This window comes from Urocampus carinirostris, chromosome 18 (assembly GCF_059441175.1).
Source record: "Urocampus carinirostris isolate Australia breed hairy pipefish chromosome 18, RoL_Ucar_1.0, whole genome shotgun sequence".
NCBI lineage: Eukaryota > Metazoa > Chordata > Actinopteri > Syngnathiformes > Syngnathidae > Urocampus > Urocampus carinirostris.
The window spans coordinates 12273559-12296008 of NC_142366.1; the positions used below are offsets into that span (position 1 = coordinate 12273559).

The 22450-nt window shown below is 38.0% G+C and overlaps 1 protein-coding gene across 1 annotated transcript in view; it reads right to left on the bottom strand.

Annotated features, from left to right (window-relative positions):
• Nucleotides 1-881: 881 nt before the first annotated feature.
• Nucleotides 882-22450, bottom strand: part of ube3c (ubiquitin protein ligase E3C) — a 50508-nt gene continuing 28939 nt past the window's right edge. Inside the window, exons 20-24 of the mRNA XM_088322646.1 lie at nucleotides 15322-15534; nucleotides 9728-9916; nucleotides 9585-9651; nucleotides 7350-7480; nucleotides 882-2125 (exon numbers count right to left, since the gene is read on the bottom strand). Of these exons, the coding sequence (XP_088178772.1) occupies nucleotides 1955-2125; nucleotides 7350-7480; nucleotides 9585-9651; nucleotides 9728-9916; nucleotides 15322-15534 (771 nt within the window). The 3' untranslated portion in view covers nucleotides 882-1954. The remainder of the gene's footprint in view (nucleotides 2126-7349; nucleotides 7481-9584; nucleotides 9652-9727; nucleotides 9917-15321; nucleotides 15535-22450) is intronic.

The following is a 22450-nucleotide window of genomic DNA, read 5'->3' on the forward strand; positions in this document are numbered from 1 at the left end:
GTGAACTTAAAATTTAGTACAGTGTGAAGCTATCCTATTTCCAGATATTAAATATAAAGGGAGCACAAAATGCACTTAATGTTATTAGTTACTATACATGCCAATGTATTTGATTCCCTAGACCTCTAGAGGGAGCCATAGACCGGGAGTGAAAAAAAACCTCCTCTTATGGGAATCTAGGATTGAAAGAGCTCAGTGAAACGTTTTAGCTGGATATTACCAAAGAAATTAGGCCACTTCATGTTGTTATTGTACTTACCAATGCAGTTTCACCATTGTGCCTCTAGAGGGAGCCACAGACTGGGGGGAAAAAAGGCTTTTTGGTTGAGAATCTGTGATTAAAGAAACCAATGATTGGCCTTTTTAATGTGGAAACAATAGTGAAATAGGATGCAAAGTTTATCAAACCAAAACTAGATTTTTAATCCGCCTTCAAAATGCCTCTACTGTCGAACTAAAGCTTATTAGATGCCGTGGATGATTCACAGGATCCCACATTAACAGTTATAATCTATCACCGGGTTATAGCAGGGAATAAATCTCCACCTAATTGAGATGAATCCCTCATTTCAATGACAAGTCGGCCTTCTTAAGACCCAATTACGACTTTGAGTTGTGCTGATGAAGCTTTGAGGGGGATGCAGCGATGTTGCTGAGAGGCAATGGCTTGGGTCCAAAAAAACACAGATGGATGGCCGTAAGTAGATTTATGACAAACGCACACAAGGCCGGTAATGCATCTCAAGGCCAGAATATTTCTGCTTCGTGTTCCTTAACTGGATGTTTCCTTAATTATACGTCAGAGGTCATAAAGATCCAGGATGCATCTTCTTCCCCCCCATTGATTGCTTGATTTTACCTTGAAATGACAGATGAAAAGATGAATAAAAATGATTTATTCCTTTCCAAACAATCACTCGTTTCTACACAGAACAATTCTCATCACGTGACACAGTCTCTCCCGCCTTCGCTTGCTCACACACGCAGGAAGCAAACCTGTACAAATACTGAATGATGAATCGAGAGAACATATACATATACACAAATAAATCATCCTTTCGGATATATCTGCCTCAGCAAAACCCTTGTACGCGCTGATTACCGTGGCGACATACACTGAAAATTTCTCAGCAATCGTAAAATAATTCACAGTCCCACTTTTTTAGTATTGCCTTTTCTTGGACACGTTCGGTGCCATTGACATTTATAGACGTCTATTTTCTGTCATATTAGACTGGGGGTTAATGAGTTATACTGAGATATATAGCGTCATCTTTGGTGAAAACAAACATGATACACGTGTCACTTTTCCACTGCTCGCCACGGTTTAAGTTTCCCAGCACAGCAAACTGAAAAATTTGGCGGAATTCAGAAAACACAACCAAGACACCAGAAAAGGGGTATAATGTACAATGGTGTTTGAAATTGTAGCTGAAAATAATCCAGTTTACACACTGAAAGCGAATGAAAAGCAGCTCAGGCAGCCATTGGGGGGGAAGAAAAGATAACATTCACTATCCACCTAATGAATGATTATGCTGCTCCTCGCTTTGGCCACCAGAAGGCAGTACATGATATATGGTCCTGAGCACATTCGTGTGTAAATCAAAGACCTTCTCTCAGATCCTCGCAGAGGATAAAGGATATGACGCTATTGTATTAAACGGCCAAACCCCATCTGCATTGTTTGTGATCGTTTGATTGCTTTTACGTGCATGGCCAAGTTTCCTACCCTGTCTGTATTTCTTTTTTAAAATTACAATAAAATTGAATTGTGATTTAGAGCATTAACTTGGGTGTCGTGCAGTGGAAAATGGCCGTTCGTCTTTACGTTTTTTTTTTTGATGAGCTAATTTGCAATAACTAAAAAAATAAAAACTTTTAAACATGCCGTGGCATCTAGTGCACACTCATACACGCAAAAAATGAGTTTAAGTCAGTGCACGGTGCAGCCTTAGCTGAGCTCGAAGCCGGACGAGGACTCGATAGCATAAAGCAACTTGTTTCTCATCTGCTGCTGGCTGTAGAACTCGGGCAGCTTGAGGAGGTTCATGCAGGTGCTGGCTGTGGGCAGCCGGTCCAGGTCGGTGCCACCGTTATGAACGCAGAAGGCTGGGTAGAGCTCCTACAAGAAAAAGGTCAGAAAAAGCATTGAAAACACAGCTACATTTCGTGAAAGACGATTTGTTTTCGGCGTACAAGACGGAGCTACTTTTTAACAGGCAGTGAATAAAACACTGCTAGTTTTGCATGAAGAATTAGATGTAAGATGCTTTTGAAATATAAAAAAAGATGGCATCACTTTTTTTGCTTTAGACCGAGTTAGTCCACCCATTATATGGACAAATTCAAGCATTTTCAAGCACATTTTTTTCAATTTTTCCAGACCCTTCAAAGGAAAGAAATCTAGCGCTGGTCAAAACAACTTTTATTGTTGAATTGATGACTAAAATAAAATCCTTATTTTGCTGCTAGCACATATTTTGAGTGATTTTTAGCTATTCCCATCCATGATCTTTTTGTGTCAATGGGCTGCTATAAACTGACATGAATTCTGCCTTAACAACATAAGTGTGAGTTATTGGTCCATCTAAATGCCGTGACTTGTTCTCAAAAACTGCTCTGAACATTGACGAATGTAATATTATCCAGAGTGACTCAGTCAAAAATTTAGGTGTCATATTTGTCTTTTCAAATGAACGTTAAGAATATTACTAGAACAGCTTTTTTCCATCTTCGCAACATTGCTAAATTTCGCCCTAGGGTGTCTCAGTCTGATGCGGAGATTATAATTTATGCGTCTGTTACCTACCGTCTCGATTACTATAATGCACTTCACTCTGGTCACCCGAAGTCCAAAATCAGGAGCCTTCAGCTCGTACAAAATGCTGCAGCGAGGCTTTTAATTAAGACAAGAAAGTTTGATCACATTACCCCGACTTTAGCTAACCCGCATTGGCTCCCTGTTAGCTTAAGATGTGATTTTAAGATTCTGTTGGTATTATACAAAATCATGCATGGACTTGCTCCCTCATATCTTTCAGATTTAATTTCCCCCTATTTTCCGGTCCGGAGACTTCGCTCTAAAAATGCTGGTCCTCTAGTTATACCAAGTGCTAAGAAAAGATCTGCAGGTGCTGTGGAATGCTCTTACCCGGAGATTCGATCTACAACCTCGTGGAACTGTTTAAATCTAAGCCCAAAAAACAAATATATTCTATAGCATATGAATAACCTATATTTCATGTTGACAATATCTGTGTATTATTTGTTATTGCAACATCAACTGCAGCCTGGTCATCCTGCAAGGGGAATTAACTCATGATTCCTTCTCAAGGTTTCTTCATTTTCCTCATGTTGAGATTTTCGAGTTTTTCCTTGCCCCCATGTAGGTTTTAGATCAGGGGATGGTGTCCTAATAATCTGTGGTTTGCAAAAATCTGTGGTCTGTGTAGCCGTTTGAGACTTTGTGATGAAGGGCTACCCAAATAAACATGACTTCACTTGAAACGCAGCTTGGCTAGGACACAATTGTTCACAAACACAGAAATGCTCTAAGGGGTGTTGGGTAATAAATGAGTTCAATACGAAAGACAAAAAAAAAAAAAGACTGTATGCATAAGAACTGAAAAAAAGAGCCAAATTTGGCCCTTGTTTTCATGATAATGAGTACGTTCAATCTTTAAATCAACTGCAGATCTTTTCCTTTTTTTTTTTAACTAATTTAAGTTATTTTTAAATGTCTTTCAGAGGATCTGTGTCTAAATTGGTAAAAAAAGAATTTAAAATAGTTGATTGTTTTGTATTTCATTAGTTATTTATAGCACTGAAGAGTTAATATTAATAATTTAGATTTTATTATGTATTTTCAGGGATTTTGTGTTGTTGTTCGACTTTAACATTGCCCAGTGTGTAAAAAGCTTAACATTGTTGTCTATTTTTCCATTTTTTTGTGAACATTTTATTTAATATTTAATGTGTTTTTCAGGGATCCCGACGCAAAACATAGAATTACTAATTACTTAATATTTTGGTGCATAAAATTATTATTTATTAGATATTGTTAAATAACAACAAAAAATCTGTGGAGCCCTTTGGGAGCTGAAAGAGGCGGCATCCTATATAGAGCAGTCCTCTTGGGTGCGACCAGTAGGGGGCGGTGGCGCCTTACACGACAACGCCATAACGAAGTCACCAGAGCAGGCGTGTTGGTGTCATTTTCACACACCTCTTAAAAAAAATCTTAATTTATTCTGTGGTCCATAGAGCCAAAAAACCTGGCAATGCCCACAATTTCAAGCATTTCTGCACTTCACCTAAATTCTACCATTTTCCTAAACCTTGAAAACACCACATTAAAATTCAAATATTTTCTAGGATTTCAAGTATCCATACAAACCCTGTTTAGGAGAAAAACAGGGACGTTTTTGACGGAGGAAGGATGTTAGTTTTTAGTGTAGAAGAGTATAACGCTAATTTTCATGAAACATGGTTTTGAAAAGGAAATTAGAAATGATCAATAAAACTGTAATGACAGTTTTGATGGTAAAAACAGCAATCATTGTGGGTTATCTCCCTAAATCGCTCTATCTCCCCAAGGTTAATTGTATTCTGTACCACCTTGCAATTTAGGAAGCAGGCCGCACTTTGACCTAGCACGAAATGTTCATTTCATGTTTTTTTTCTCAATCCCCGACTGTGACATTGAGCTTCGTCATAACGAGCGGCTCCGATTTCCTCGCCACGCTTTTTCAAGTCAGCAAATATCCTATCATCCCGATTAAATGGCCCTTCGGGGGCCGAACGGCACCGACCCCATTTTTCCGCCAATTACCGTATTAAACTATCGTTGCTTATTGAGAAGGCGTCGTTACGGCCATCGTCGTTCCCGGGGAGAGGCCGGCCCGGCCGGGGAAAGTGCAGTTTCCATCATCTTTTTTAAATGGCTCCGCCTGACAGCATCTATATTCTCGCTAATGAATCTCTGGCTCCTTTCACGACAGCTAATTAAGGCGGAGCTGGCTGGAGCCGGGGGGTCCGGGTCAGGGGGTGCTGCCCCTGCCGGCCGCAAATGAACGCCTGTAGTGGGAGGACCGCCCTCGCGTGCTGCCCAAAGTCAATTGGATTAAAAAGGGAGGAGGCGACTGTGGAGAGTTTGGGTTCTTTGGGCTGGCACAGGACTACCATAAACTTTTCCAGAGCTAATGACGCTAATAAAAAGATACAATCCCGATGGACATCGTTGATACTTCTCAAACCTTTTTAGCTCAAGGCCCCAATTAGTAATGTGGTCATGTACAGTGCTTAGGACATTTTATGACACCCTCAACACTTATTTAGTCCGGACAGTTTTAAGCAAGCACTTTGATGCAGATTCCTTAAGTTCCACTCTCTTCTTTGCACTAAAATGTTTTTATTTTAATCTTTTACTGTAATTCATTGTCTGAACATTCTCTCGAATGGAAATTTTTAAAGGCCTACAAAAAAAATAATTTTGTAGCTGTGTAGGACATATAAAAAAAGTATGTTTCTAGCTATTACCATTGTTTACTAAACAACAGTTGAACAGTGCTAAGTTTCTTGAAAATCTTTGTTTACAAGAAAACTTCCAAGAAAAACAGCTTTGGTGGTTGTGGACAAGCATGAAATGTCCTCACACTCTGCCCTGACAAAGACTAAGGGACCTTGTCATCGTTTTTTAGAAAGAATAAAGCTTTGAAACGTTAACGGTCTGTACTTATATCTTTGCTTTTCTCACCAAACTGCTTAACTTTGCATACTCGTCAAATTGGCCGCCTTTACACTGGCCAACGCTGGATACAGGAAGCAAAACTAGCCAGTAAGTGTGTGAATAAAGATCTGATCAAAGCCATTCCTACTATCTAGCGGTGATTTATCCTACTTTAATAATTCCCAGAGGCTTATTACTTACTGATTGGCAGCGCTAAAAGCATTTTTAATAATATTTCAAACAAAAACAACCCACACATTTTTACATTTTGGCACACAGTGTCAATACGTCTGAAAATGTATTTACACGTTATGGCACTGAAGGGGTCAAATAACTAAGGGAAAACAACTTTAAGTACTGTAATTTCACAATATAAGGCGCACTGGACTATAAGAAGCACCACCGAAAAAATAGTGTTTTCTCATATATTTTTCATATATAAGGCACAGTAAGTAATAGAGATCCCGTACGTATTCGGCCTAGTACAATAATTGTTCGGTTGAAAAATTGAACAAGTGTGTATGTTTTTGTTTTTTTTTGCAGCATATTGGCAACACAAAACATATGTTTGAGAATACGTGGCACAAAAGCGCCATTTTTTAAGGTTGTGTCAGAACTTAAAAAATATTTTTTTGCAAAAAAAAACTAACAAATATATATATATATATATATATATATGTCGCAGCTGACTATAAGGCGCATAGAATAAAAACAACTTCAAAAGCTAGGGTTACAAAAAAAGTCAGAAAATACCAATCAATTCCAAAGAACATAAAAACCTGGTTTCTCTAACAACATGAAATGATTCATTCGATCATAAGTAGTTACTGTATGCAGTAGCATTAATCGCAATGATACATTTCCAATTTAATTTGGGGATGATTCCATTTTAATATGTATTCTTATCCTACCACACTTAACTTGTTATTCAAACTGTGGTATTTTATCTTGTAAATGCTTTTGCACCATCTGGACGGCACATTTTAATTCCATTATGCATTGGACATGTTACAATGACACTCCATTATATTCTATTTACTGTACTTTCCGGTATCTAAGGCGCACTGGGTTTAAAGGCGCACTACAAAATTCTTGAATAATACTAGTTTTTTGGTTGAGCCTTATAGTCCAGAAAGCACGGTAACTAAAGGCCTGTTTTGATGACTACATAAAGGTTAAAATATGACCTCAGAAAAAAGAAACCTTTGACACATACAGAATGATACCAGATTCATTTTTAGGATCGGAGACTGAAGAGTTTGTGATAGAGCCACAATGCAAGGAAATGTAAGAAACAATCAAGGAAAAAGTTCGAAAGTTCAGTTCTGCTTCTAACTTTTCAAAAATGACTGTTTGTCCAGACCGAGCAGAGCGGGGTCGTGAACCAGAGCTGATAAGACTTATAAACCTATCAGACCTCTTTTATCGGGAGCTGCTTTCTGAAAGTTTTTTCCTTCTTTGCATCACAAACACATCAAAGCCACGTTTACGCTCAATGGGATGCTTTGATTTGTTGCAGTGGGAGCTTACTCATGCTCATATTCCAGTAAAGAAGAACATAACTTCAACTTGCATAGTCATCAATGACAGTCTAAGTGAGTTTTGAGAGTGTAGTTACCTTAAAGCCGAGCAGAGGAGGTCTGGAGCAGCTGGTGACGAATTTGAGCAGTTTGCGCTTCTCTTCGTCTGTGAAACCTTCCACCACTTCCCAGAAGATCTGGATGACCGGGTGCGTGGCCGTGTAGCCGCCTAATTTCATACCAACAAAGCACATTTGTGAGACTAGATTTGTCGCTAAAGTAATAGGCTAGTCTAAACCCAATTAAAAAAAAATTAACTATGGTGCTTTCATGGCTCTATGTCAGGGGCCACCAACCTTTTGAAGCTGAGAGCTACTTTTTTGTTACTGATTAGAAGGAAGAGCTACTAGTTTGATATGCATGGCTAAACTAACATGTTATTAGTATGTTGTTACTATGTTATTACTATGTTTTAAACAGGCTGTAATTTGTAGAGGTTAAAATAGGTTCAGTCAACCACAAAGCATCATGCCAGTTAAAAATCAAACATGCGAGAAAATCACAATGACCCATGTTATATTTGGGGGTTACCACAGTTTCAACCAATAATCGCGCCTCGGATAGACCTTATAGGCTATGATAAAGTGGAGACCCCTGCTTTATATCATAATCCATTGAGATGCTGCACGGCACTTTAAAAGGGTCCTTTAAAATTGTTAATATTAGATTATATTATCTCACAGTAAAAAAAAGAGAGACTTTAACTTTGTGCCATGTCTAATCTCATTGCATACAATGTTTTCACCACATTGATATTGATTCATAAGTATCTTTAAGGAGTAACTTTTGCAATATCATTATTTGTATTACGGTATGTTATGGAAGCAATACAATTGGTGCTTTTAACTAACTACGCTTCAATAAATGATTATTAGATGTTTTTTTGTGGTAGTAAGCGATATTTCATTTACCTCACTTTGATTTATAGTAACGAAAATAGTCCTTAATAATTTCTAATAATATTTGATTGCACTTTCCCTGACTATTATAATAATTGTTTTTTTTCTTATTTTATAACTAATTTAATTGGTGGTTTTAACGTTTTTTTTATGTTTCAATCTGATAACTATCGTACATCAAAAATAAATACGTCACTTATTACTTTGATTTACATTACCAATGTATATATATATATATATCAGGGATGTGATTTGACCAAAGTGAAATTATCTGAAAATTAGCGGGGGGGGGGGGGGGGGGGTGATTGCTAGCTGGGGGGGGGGGGGGGGGGGAAACCAGGTAGGACCAGGGCAGTAAAAAGTACAATAAGTATAGGCCCTACAGTAAAGTGTTGGTGTAATGTACACATGAAAATCTATTATTGTAATTGTTAAATATTTATGGCCATTTTTATTACGTTATAATATTTTCGAAAAAAATGGGAAAACTGTCAAATAAATTTGAAAAGTTTACCACCTACCTCAAAATTCACGACTCTATCAGCAACTGGTACAGGTTGTTGGGGTGGATCACGTCTCTTTATTACCGCTTCCGATTGTGATGTCAATAAGGGATGGAGGCCGTAAAGTTTTGGAGTTTTCGTTTGGGCACCGAAACTTCCAGCGATGGAATAATTTGTCGTTCTTGACTGGAGTTCTTTCACGTGTTTTTTGCTCTTTGCGTGACTTTCAAGAGCTTTGAAACCTCTCCCACCATAGTCGATGGTATCATGACACCAAATGCAAAGTGCTTTCCCGGCACGATCGATCTTCCGAATAAAGTCATTGAACAAATTCGTCACAGTCTTCTTTCCAACATTCGTAGATAATTCCTTCTCCAACCAGTCCCATCGAAACTTGTTTTTTACAATCTTATCAATTTCTTTAGCTCGCGGAGCATCTTTGCGTTCGATCACGGACATCTTTCTTTAAACACCCGGCAAAAACGTGTGAGAAATGAACAATGGCACACTCCTATAACAAGCGCGTTTATTGGTCAACACGAGACTTCAACCAATCGCAAGTACGTTTCATTTCAGTTACGGAAACACTCAAATGGCATGCTGTCGAGACGAAATCGTTTTTTTTTACCAATTAAAACACCGGAAATTTTAAAATTTTATTTTTGGAGATAAAAAAAGCGGAATTCCGCGAATTAGCGGAAAAATCACATCCCTGATATATATATATATATATATATATATATATATATATATATGATTTGTCGGGCTATAATACTTGCGGGCCGAGTCATGTTAGGCTGGATTAACTAGGCCCAATCTTACTTTTAATTTGGCTTAAAGTACTTTCTAAGGGAAAATAATTTCTTCTTACCTGAGTAGTTTGTAAACTTTTTCAGGTCATCAAGACAAATTGGCACGTGAGCACCAGATATCAGGACCTGTTTAAACAAAAAAAAATGTTGACTATCTCTCAATTTGATAGGATTAACACAACCCCTATTAAGATTTCCTAACCTGGATCTCCTGCTGGTCGAACATGCGTAGCCACTCCAGGTTGACCACGTTAGCTATCCCCTGCCGGAAGGCAAGGCAGTGGGGCCGGATCTGCTTGTTGAGCCTGTAATCGGCCACCAAGTGGATATAAGCGATGCGGTTGGCCGTGGTGACGGGAATGTCCTTTCCGCCTGGCTTCAGCTCCACTACCTGCACAGACATTTAAGCAATTACTACTTTCCTAATAGCAAAGCCAAAAACTAGGCAGCTTTAATGTTGCGATGCGGACGCAACTCAATCACGGCGAGGTAATTAAAACGTTATCCAGCAGCACACTGATTAAAGGTGCGGTTAAGTGGTGGGCTAAATATAGAGCGGCCAATGAACATCTGCTCCAATACAATTTGGCCCCGAGCTCTCTTTTCATTAGCTTTAGAGCAGTTAGCGCTCGATAAAATGGGCTCATCGCGGTTCATAAAGGTGGGTTTATGATGACATCATAATGGCAACGGGAGGACAAGAAGGGTCCGAGGCGCGTTTTTGCTGCTAACGGCGTCCGATTTACTCACTTTTACCAGGACCAAAGAAAGTGTAAAAGCCTGAAATAATGTTTTTGTTAAAATAATATTCCTTTTAGCTAATTTATGATTTTATCATAATGTATTTCAAATTAGTTGTATTTTAATTTGTAGTTTACTTATTTATTTTTTACTCATTATATTTTTAGTGTTTGTATTCTGTTTTATTTTATTTCAATTTTTTTTTAATTTTCAATTTCATTTTAACTTTTTTCAATTTGAATTTGAATTTGTCTGTATATTCCATTCTATTGCATTTTAGTCTATTTTTTCTGTTTTATTTTTAATGTACTTTAATTTTATTTTCATCTATTTTATTCCTACTTTCACTTTTTTTTCAAATTAAATTTCAATTTAATTTTCTATTTTATTCATAATTTCTATGTTGTTGTTTTTGGTCACATGGGGACAAGCCAAATCGAAACAAAAGCGTGAACAGAGCGGTCATGAAAATCATTCTATTTAAATCTGTGTTCTATTTTGCTATTTTTCCCAGTTAGAAATCATGGAGGGGTCCTTAAATTTTCATCGTAGGTGCATGTCCACTGTGAGAGAGATAAACTAATAAGAAAAATCCGTGAATCACAATGCATGATTTTTTAACAATTTATTTGTGTGATAAAGCTGCAAATAATTATTTGAACACTTGTGTATCATCTAGAATTCTGACCCTAAAACACCTGTTAGTTCGCCAATTAGAAGTCCACCTGCACTCCATGTATCATCCTGAATCAGATGAACCTGATTGAGGTCGTTAGCTGCATAAAGACACCTGTCCACCCTATACAATCAGTAAGACAAGACAGTAAGAATAACATGGCGAAGACCAAAGAGCTGTCCAAACGCACCACAAACAAAATTGTACACCTCCACAAGGCTGGAAAGGGCTACGGAGCAATTGCCAAGCAGTTTGGTGAAAAAAGGTCCACTGTTAGAGTAATCATTAGAAAATGGAAGAAGCTAAACATGACGGACAATAGGAGTTTAGCCCCATGCAAAATATTACCTCATGGGGTCTCAATGATTCTAAGAAAGGTGAGGAATCAGCTCAGAACTACTTGACAGAAGTTGGTCAATGACCTGAAAAGAGTTGGGACTACCGTTTCCAAGGTTACTGTAGGTGTACTGTAGGAAGTGTCCTTGGGCAAGACACTGAATACCTAATGCCCCCAATAAGCAGGTCGGCGCCTTGCATGGCTGCATGGCCGCTATTGGTGTGTGAGTGTGTGTGTGAATGGGTAAGTGTGAAGCACATTGTAAAGCGCTTTGGGAGGTCTTCATTGACTTGAAAAGCGGTAATAAATGCAGACCACTTACCATTCACCATGTAATACACTAAGACGTCATGATTTGAAATCATGCATGAAACGAAAGGTTCCCCTGCTTTATCCAGCACATGTCAAGGCCCGTCTTCTGTTTGCATATGACCATTTGGATGATAGAGAGGAGTCATGGGAGAAAGTTTTGTGGTCAGATGAGACCAAAATAGAACTATTTGGTCATAATTCAACTACGTGTGTTTGGAGGAAGAAGAATGAAGAGAACAATCCGAAGAACACCATCCCTACTCTGAAGCATCATGCTTTGGGGGTGTTTTTCTGCACATGGGACAGGACAATTGCACTGCATTAAAGACAGGATGACTGGGGCCATGTATTTGAGATTTTGGGGAAGAACCTCCTTTCTCAGTCTGAGCATTGAAGATGGGTCATGGCTGGGTCTTCCAAAATGACAACGACCCGAAGCACACAGCCAGGAAGTGGCTCTATAAGAAGTATATCAAGGTTCTAGCATGGCCCAGCCAGTCACCAGACCTGAACCCAATTGAAAATCTTTAGAGGGAGATCAAACTCCGTGTTTCTCAGCGACAGCCCAGAAACCTGACTGATCTAGAGAAGATCTGTGTGGAGGAGTGGGCCAAGATCCCTACTACAGTGTGTGCAAACCAGGTTAAACACTACAGGAAATGTTTGACCTCTGTAACAGCAAACAATGGCTACTGTACCAAATATTAACATTCATTTTTTTCAAATGTTCAAATACTTATTTGCAGCTGTATCACACAAATAAATTGTTAAAAAATAATGCATTGTGATTTCTTGATTTTTCTTATTAGTTTATCTCTCTCACAGTGGACATGCACTTACGATGAAAATTTCAGACCACTCCAAGATTTCTAAGTGGGAGTAAAAGCAAAAAAGCAGGGTGTTCAAATACTTATTTTCTTCAATCTATATATATATATATATATATATATATATATATATATATATATATATATTAATGAAAAAATCATGGTCCATTACAGAGAAAATAGGTAATCAAATTACAGGTATAATTAATAAAAATAACGATTACTTTGTAGATTACAATTTTATTTAAAAGCATATCTATGTTGTAAATTTCAGGGAACGATGATGAAATCCAGTGTGCACTGCTTTTGACTTTATATTCTTTTACTCATTCGTATTGGCGTTCTTTACATTCGCCATGTCCATTTGCTCCTCTCTCTCTGCGGTCACATCCTATACACACATGCGCTGGTGCACTTGTTCTAAGGACTCACGTAGCTGCTCGCTTACAAAACATGACTATATGACCAAAAACATAAGTGCAGCGAATGAGACAAGATACAACAAACCAGTATGAACATATAAATTAAATAACATGAAATGATTAATGCAATTTAATACCCTCTTACACAGAATCCTTTCAGGCATCCACCCATTTACTTCATGCACTCATTCACGTGTCTCACATTAACATATACATAATACCTTTTTTGGCTAGAGAGGGATGAGTGTATCTATATATTATATATACAGTATACTGTATATATGCATGTCAGGTTAGTTGGCTGATGCAAATTATCCCTGGGTGTTTGTTTGTGTGCTCTGCGACTGGCTGGCAACCGGTTCAGGTTGTCCCCTGCCCACTGCCCGAAGATAGCTGGGATGGGCTCCAGCACTCCCGCAACCATATTGAGAATAAGCGGTGCAGATAATGGACGGATGATATAATATATATATATATATATATATATATATATATATATATATAAATAAATAAATGGCAGCACGGCGGCTGATTGGTTAGGGCGCAGCCCCACGGTGTGAAGGTTCAGCTACCGCAGCCTCCCCGAGGGAGTTTACATCTTCTCTACCCATGCCTGCGTGGGTTTTCTCCGGTCACTCTGGTTTCATTCCAAAAACATGCATGTCAGGTCAATTGATCGCTCTAAATTGTCCCTAGGTATGAGAGAACGAGTGAGTTGTCTGTCTCTATGTGCCCTGCGACTGGTTGGCAACCAGTTCAGGGTGTCCCCCTGCCCACTGCCTGAAGATGACTCAGATTGGTTCCATCACCCCTGCGACCCTACTGAGGATAAGCGCTGCTGATGATGGATGGATGGATATATATATAACATATATATTATATACACATAGACAGACAGACATATAGATATTGTTCATGTTAAGGACTATTTTGGTTACTTTATGACAAAAATAAGTGAAAAATTAAGGAAATCTCAAAATGAGTAAAAAAAAAATGCCAACAGGGAAACAGTTAATCTATTCTGTGTAATTATTTTGATTTGGAACATTTGACATACTTCCATGAAATTTTCATATTAAAAAAACACTCAAAATGTTGATGCCTGCAAGAATACTTCCAGCTTTAAGAGAGTAATCAAAAATGTCAAGTGGTCATTTGGAAAGAGGGATTAAAGCCTAATCGTGACATTTTCTTTTCCTAGTGCCCAAGACAGGCTTACCATTATTTGCTCAACAGTCAGACATTACACCAGAGTTGAATCAGGGCCTCTCCGACGTGTCTGGCGAAAACCACACTGTGATAAACTTCACAAGAGTGTTGAGTCAGACTACTCCGGAATGAAAGTGTTTGCTCTGTTTTTTTTGCAGCACAGCAGAGAGTGCGATTATGGGCTAATGTACAAGAATTACGTTGCTTATCCGGTGGTTGGCTATCTGGGAAGGAGGGGGGCAAACGGAGGGCAGGCTGCTCCCGGGTGTGTGCCTAATCTCCCACAAATTGTTTACCTTGCTATCATGTTTGCAGAGGCCGAGTTGCAGCTCTTGCCGTTTTCAGGCACTGTTTGAGGAGAGCTAATACGAGGCATTAAGGCATGGGTCGGGAACATTTTTGACCCAAAGAGCCATGAAAGGATACATTCTGATTAGTTTTTTGAGAGGTACACATCATATATTTTAAGACAAAATTTAACAAAACCGCAAAAATCCACTAAAAAAAGCTTATCCTCGAGGGCATTCTATTTCAGAGTGAGGCGTTTGAAGATGATAATTTTTTATTTAAATAATAATAATGCCAGAACCTGTGTCCCATATCAATATAACTTATACCACTTTCTACCTTTTCTCTCTCTTCATTCAGTTCAGACATTTGTGTGCTTTGTAAATTCTTAGCGGGACTTTTTACTGCATCTGCTATGGGAACCACTGTTTGCAGTGATGCTAAAGGAAGAAGCAAAAATGATGGCTATGGAAAAGTAAGCTTGCGATTATCCAGAAATACGAAGCAGCCACGCAAATTGCAACCCATTAGCATCAACTAATAATAGGGTTTTATTACTTGCTGCACGGCAATTTAACTTTGCGATTCCCACCTAAGAAATGCTAAATTTCTTATCCCGGGGGTCTATATACAGTATTGTTTTTCAGTTCATTAGGATTATACAAATAAAAATGACTTGACTTGACTTGATTACATTTTTTGTAGTGTCTAATGACAGTGTGTTTATAACAAAAGACACAAATTTAATTTATTTGGAAGTGAGGCGTGTTTAAAATTTTGCAAAGACGCCCAGGAGACATTTTTAATCCAGGTACTGACCTTTAGTTTCGAATTAACATAATAACAAATGCTTCACTTAAAAGAGACATCCATGCACCAACTGCAGGTCACAGTTTAACATGATGCTGATCTTATTTTTCTTGAGCTGCTCTCTGCGTTGTCTCACAAACCGGATGAAATCAGTTTATTTCGAGATAAAATCACCTGAGCCTCTCCCAGGTCATTGTTGACCACTGTGAAGTTGAGACCAAGCTCCTCCACGTCACCCTCGTAGCTCTTGAGGAAGAGAAGGTTGCGGTACATTTCTGGGTCCAAAGAGGCCAGGTGATGGATGTCCACATCCGCGCTGGTGCCAAGCAACTTCGACAGGAAGAAGCTGGCAAAGGGCAACTCCACCAGCATGTTCTCGTACAGAGCCTGAGCCAGCAAAAGAAGCAGGAAATATGATTTTGCCAGAAGTATAAATGGAGTTTTGGCGATTAAAGCGTTCAATGACAATGCATGAGTTTTACCAATATTGCCTTAAAATGAGCTGTAACTGTATTTTGAACTTTGGGGCGGCAGTAGCTCAGGAGGTAGAGTGATCGTTTTAGGATTAAGGGATCCCAGTTCGAATCCCGGCTTGTCCGTGTTACATGTCGAAGTGTCCTTGGGTAAGACACTGAACCCCCAATACGCAGGTTAGCGCCTTACATGGCTGCACAGATCAAGGCCGCTATTGGGAAATGTGAAGCACAATGTAAAGCGCTTTGGGAAGTCATTGACTTGAAAAGCGCTATATAAATGCAGATCATTTCATTTCATGATACTCTCTGCCGCCATCTTCTGGCTTAAGTCATTATTGCAGCCTCTATCAGTTCGTTAATGATCCGCGTGCAAGTAAGTGCATTTCGTAAACACGCTCGAATACACTCTGCTTTTTTCGTCTTTAATGTTTAAGCACACACATTTATTTTTATTAGTTTAATACGTAGTCTATCAACAAAGGGAAACATGGCAACATTTAAGAATATACTAGCACTTTAGCCATAATTCAAGAACATTTCAAACCTTGAAAACATAACATTAAAATTCAAATAACATTAAAGCATTTTCAAGGATTTCAAGCACCCGTACAAACCATGGATAATAAAAAAAATATTTTTGGGGGGTAGTGTTTTGTTTCACATTTTTTTTACTCAACTACAATTCTCATAACATGCTCTGAAAAAAACTTAGAAAAGCATCTACTCCAAAGTGTAAGAAAACACAGAGCGCAATACAACAACTTCTATCGACTGTTTCAATAAGCTTGTAAATCTGCCGGCGCAACATCGTAACACAATCCATCTAAGGTGGCATCCGAAACTTTTATAAATGCCGATTCTCACCTTGACCTGCAACGCCATTAAGAAGCAGCAGCAAGCAGGTGACTCATAAAACCCTAAAGCTAATGTCCCGAAAAAGAAGTCCCATTGGCCAGGCTAAAATATGCGTATCCTTATAAATGATAGCGCTAAAAACCCTGACCGCATCAGCTAAATGGATTATAAATCTAAAGGATTTCCATAATGCATGCATCTTAAACACACACGCGCGCCTGCTCGTAAATCACGGCTATTTTCTAAACACAGGTTAATTGTGCAACTTCAAACTTTGTCTATTTTTTATGCAAAAATAATCCACTTAGTGTTTTCAGTCCAGGCCAGTGCTCGTTGGGAACCATATGTGCCGTATGGCCCCTGGGAACCTATCAATAAGGCTAGTGCTGGGAAGAGGCCACATTTATGGATGGTAAGAAGAAGAAAGAAAGAAAGAAACTGCCGTCATGTTTTTTCCCCAGCACCACTTACCTTATTTACGAGTGTTTATTGCCAGAAATTGTGCCAAAATGACTTGGGGACGTTAAGAATTAATTATTATGGCCCTCCGGGCGTTTTAATATAAGTGAGTGCAGCGGCGGCGCAATTAAAACAGATCTCGGCGCCATCAGGTGGAATAAATGCCAACAACATTGCAGGTGCATTCTGTTGGCTGCCAAATAAAGCACTTAATTTACAACATTAGCAATCAATAAAATTATAATGCCTTTAAAAGGCATCAACATCCATCAAAGGTGGGGGGCTCGGTGTGCTCACCTTCGCAGTTAATGGGGGTGAGAAAGCGCTTTCTCTGTTTAGAGATGCAAACTTCTCTCTGGGATGCAAGAGATTTTTTTTAATGGGTAGTAAAATATTGGATGATCTTCAAGGATTGCATTGGCCACAAGATGGTGGCAATGCGCTGCTATATCTGCTTTGCATGAGTGCAAAAATACAGAAAAATCAAGTGGACAAATAACTACAGTATATACGCTGGAAAAATAGTAAAATGTATGTAACCATTTCCTATAGCAGGTCCATCGCATTGCATGATGTGTCAGTGTTAGATTATTGCTAACAAGTCACCATTATATGTATCAAACTACTTTGTGTTGATTTAATATCAATTTCAAATTGGAATGAGAACACAGAAAAAGGTATTTTTCGTCTAATTTGGAGAACTGTGGGAGCACGATTATCAAAATGGTGCTATTTGAAAAATAATAACAAATGTTTTTCCATTAACAATTTTGGTCCTTTTAAGGATTGGTCTAACGATTTCTTTTCCCTAGTAGAAAAATAATGCTGAAAAAGAAAAAATATAGAGTTAAATAATAAAAATAAAAAGAATGCTCATTTTAAATGTTATTTTTTTATTATCCTCATAAAAAAAATATCAAAACAAGATAACCGTTAGAATAGGATTTAATATGGTAATAAAAATAAAACTATTTAAAAAAACTTGAGCTGAACTATTATTATTAGGACATGTTTACCTTTTAACCTGAATTAAAACATTTAAAAAGATTACTAGAGGTAAATAAATAAGGTTAGAGATTATTATGATAGTATATTTTCACTTATTTGACTGAAATCATTCACATCATAAAATATGAAATATTCATGATCAAAGAAAATTATCAGCTATCAGCATTGTGGTACTTTTCTGTACTAGAAATGTCGCTGATTCTGTCAAGATCGCGATCCTGCTCCATAAGAACAGTGGGAATCTCCTTCATCCTTTTATGCGCATCACTAATTAGATGATGAGGCAATTGACTACCGAAGAGAGTCATAGTTATTCATGCTTTTTACCTGTGCTTCATTAAATTTCTATACTTTGACATTCAGAGCACTTGTCAGAATTCAAATCGCCTCATCATCACGCTGCTTTGTTTTACTCAAACAATCGAAATCCTCTGGTCTGCACCAGTTCTAAGCTAGCTTCTAGGCACCGGCTGAGGCAACCGGCCTATCGTATTTGTAACTGTTCTGTTTAAAATGTAGGGAAAAAAGTAGCTGCCCGTTGTTTGGAATTCACAGTAAGCGTCGTTGAGCAATCCTAAAAGCATTAAGGAGAACTGCAGATATGGAAAAAAGATTGTTGACGCTTCTGATTTCCACCTATTGCGAGTTGGTTTGGAACACAAACGTTTTTTATGTTTACGCCTTAAATCTTCCCGCTTGTCAACTGGGTGGACAAGTGAGGAAGAAGGATGACAGGCGTCGGCTGCTCCTGATGCTCAATCCCATTTGGGTGAGTACCCCACTAGACAAGCCCCTTCGCGCCTGTAATGCATCACCCGCCCTCGCAACAATGGCACGCCTCCGACATTAATTAACTATATTAATCTCCCGTGTCCTTTGAGCCACGCCGGTGATGCAATGGCAATCTATATAAAGGCTTTGCCGCTAAACAAATACCGACGGGGCCGCTCAAAATGGCCGCTCAAACGTCCATTTTTATGGCGGGAGGGAGGAACTTGAGCTCAGGTTAATTGAAAGTCAAACTCACATTTATTTCCAACACTATTAGCGTTGGCGGATGATAGGAGTGAGTGTAAAGAGAATACACAAAATTGATGTTCTGATAAGTGGATTTTATGCTCACCTAAACCGATAATCGGGTCTGATATGAGCGTTTTCTCTCTTGTCAGATTCAAAGCATAAGCCTGGAAGAACAAATTCACTCCATTCGAGTTCTGCACTATCACACTGCTTTATACGTCAATACTAAAACAAGTCAAGTCACATTTATTTGTATAGCCCTTAATCACAAAAAGTCTCAAAGGACTGCACAGGCCACAATTACAACATCCCCTGAAGTGAAACCTGCAATCCTGTTATCCTGTTTAATATACATATTGATGGAGTACATCAGGGGTTCTCAAAAGGGGTAATTAAAGGCTTTCATGTATTAAAGTGGCATCAATGCATTTCAAATCTAAATGGTAAATGGTCTGCATTTATATAGCGCTTTTCAAATCAATGAAGACCTCCCAAAGCGCTTTACAATGTGCTTCACACTTACCCATTCAGCAAGGCGCCGACCTGCTTATTGGGGGCATTATCACAGCAAATACGTACCCAGACTGAAAAATATTACTCTTCTAATTTTTTATTTTAAAAACTTGTGTTAACTACTTTTTAAAACAATTGGTGCTAAGCAGTATTCTAATTTTGAGTAATATTTTTTAAATAATTTTTTTTTCTTAATTTTTCTATGAAATAGGGCAAAAAATCTGTAAAATAAGCATAATTATCTCGTTTGGAGGATGGCATATTTTTTCTCATTTTCCATTATCTGCACTGCTTATCCTCAGTAGGGTCGCGGGGGTGCTGGAGCCCATCCCAGCTATCTTCGGGCAGTGGGCAGGGGACACCCTGAACTGTTTGACAGCCCGTCGCAGGGCACACAGGGACAGATAATTAACTTGCTTATTCACACCTAGGGACAATTTAGACCGTCCAATTAACCTGAGTGCCAGGAGGAAACCCACGCAAGCACGGGGAGAACATGCACACTCCACACATTGATCCATTGACCTGAGAACCGTGCCACACATGTGCTAACCACTGCGCTGCCGTGCTGCCTTTTTTTTCCTTATTTTAATTTTTAAACTATAAAAAAATGTTACTTGACTAACATGAAAAAAATTAATTATGAATTGTTTTTTTTCAAATTTTATTTTTTTAAACTATAATAAAAAAGAAAATCCAAATATGTTACTTGACTAACACGAAAAAAAAATATGAATAAGTGCATAAAAAAATACTATAAAAACAGAAATAGAAAAACCTAACTAAAAATAAATTGATCAAAGTTGTCATAAGGGTGATGGCAGATATTATTTCTCTTTTTTACCCCAAAAATAGAATACTTGCATACTAGGAAGAAAATTAATAAATATAAATATATTTAATAATAATATTCAAATCATATGAATGTAAGAAATCAAATGAAAATGAGCAGAGTATTATTTCACAAAAAAAAAATTAATCAGATATATTTCTTAATTAAAATAAGAACATTCACTTTTAAGAGACACAAGAAAAATATGAAATGAATATACATTTTAGAAATAACAATATAAAAAAACAATATAAATCCACTAATATTAATTATGGCAAATAGTTATAGTTTTTTTATTAAAATAAGAAAATACTTTTTATTTAACACAACCAAATAAAAATTGGGAATAAATATAAATATATTTAGGCAAATACCAATATAAAATAAGAGAAACGTCAAAGAAAACATGTCATAGGCATATGCCAACGAAAAAGGTTGAGGTACACTGTCGCACATAATATGGTCAAAACATTCTTAAATAAAAAAGCTAATTAGTTTTTCAGTAACTCCACCTGAAGTGCTTACAGAGAAAAGAAGAAAGCCTGGACTATAAAACAGATCAAAACACTATTAGCTCATGCTTCTAATGCATATTTATGTGCAGTGGGCGCAACTGATTTAAGGCCGGCTACACAAACAAGGGAAAGCGAATCAGCGTCTAATGGAAACTCTAATTGGGAAGCCACTGCTTGTCAGACGCTTGTTTGCTCCTCTCAGTCGGGAATGATAGCTTCTGCATGGAAGCTATTCTTATCAACCGGCGGACGCATTAAAATATGTTCCCAAATCATTGTTTTGTTTTTTTCAATTAAGTCAAGGTGTCCGATCGCTTCCCACAGAACTAATTTTTAGGAACGGAGCAGGCATCAGGTTACTGCAAACCGCTTGCGACAACAGACGTTTTTGCAAGCAGTTTGATTTTCTTTCTCAGTCTGCCAATCCTTCTCGAAATACAATGTGCACAACCATGACCATTTTGAAGGTCCTTTCTATTCTTGCGTATTCTTCACAAATTTCATCTAATTTCCCGCGATATTTCTAATTTCGAACAGCTAATGACCAACACCGTTAGCATCTACCTGCGACGCAACACTTGGGCTTTCTCCACAAAAACTACCAAATCCTCGCCTAAAACACTTGTAGCCTTTATGACTAATTAACAATTAAATTAGATAAATTCAAAATTTTGGACTTGTTGACCCCATCTTCTGGCTGAAACTATTATTGCAGTCGCTGTCAGGTCCTTTTGTTGCGGGTGCAAGTATGTGAAATTCTTGTTGTGCTATAAATATATCCTTTCTTTTTCATCTTTTTTTGGATTTTTTTTTTTGAGTGTATTTGAAACAGATCTTTTCCCTACTTTCACAATTTTACTCCTGGAATTAAAGAAAACCGAGCACTTGCACTTGAAATCACTTTCCTCCCTCCTTCCCTCGCCTCTCCCTCCTCCAGCGTAAAGTGCTCCTTAGCCGAAACACTGCCGGGGAAAAGTAAGATAAATGCAGATAAGCACGGTGGAAAAAATATGTAAAGGCTATTTGAACTCAGTTGGGCAATGTTATCACATGCTTAGTAGAGAAAATATTTAATTGTAAACATTTTGAGGACACCTAAAACTAAGCACCCCATTGTGAAGAATTTGGGAATACCTTTAAGGCTGATTTCAAGCGATTAGCATGAGATGCACACACAGGAGCAGAAAAAACATAAGTAAACAATCAAGCCCGGGCATTGAGCTGATTTGACTGACTTATTAAAAAATATAAATTAAATCAAGTTTTACAAACACTGCAGTTTGTAGAAGGCAGCCTTGGCCATGGTTTCAACTTCACTGTAGCTCTTAAATCAGACCAGGCCTTATATAAGACTACGTATGCACAAAAAAGGCATATGCCATTTGTAACCAAGGTTTCATGTTCATAAAACACTAACTTGAATGGCTAATGTGCGGTCTTTCGCGGGAGCTCTGGCCTTGCCGTACGCGCAAAATCTGGAGAAACAAGAAACTACGGCAAAACAATAGATAGATAAAACCAAAGAAAGTATCTGAAATAGATACATTTGAGCCAAAAAAACATTACTTTTGCATAACACATATGAACGGTACATTTGAAAAAAACGCAGCGGCGTAATCGATGCC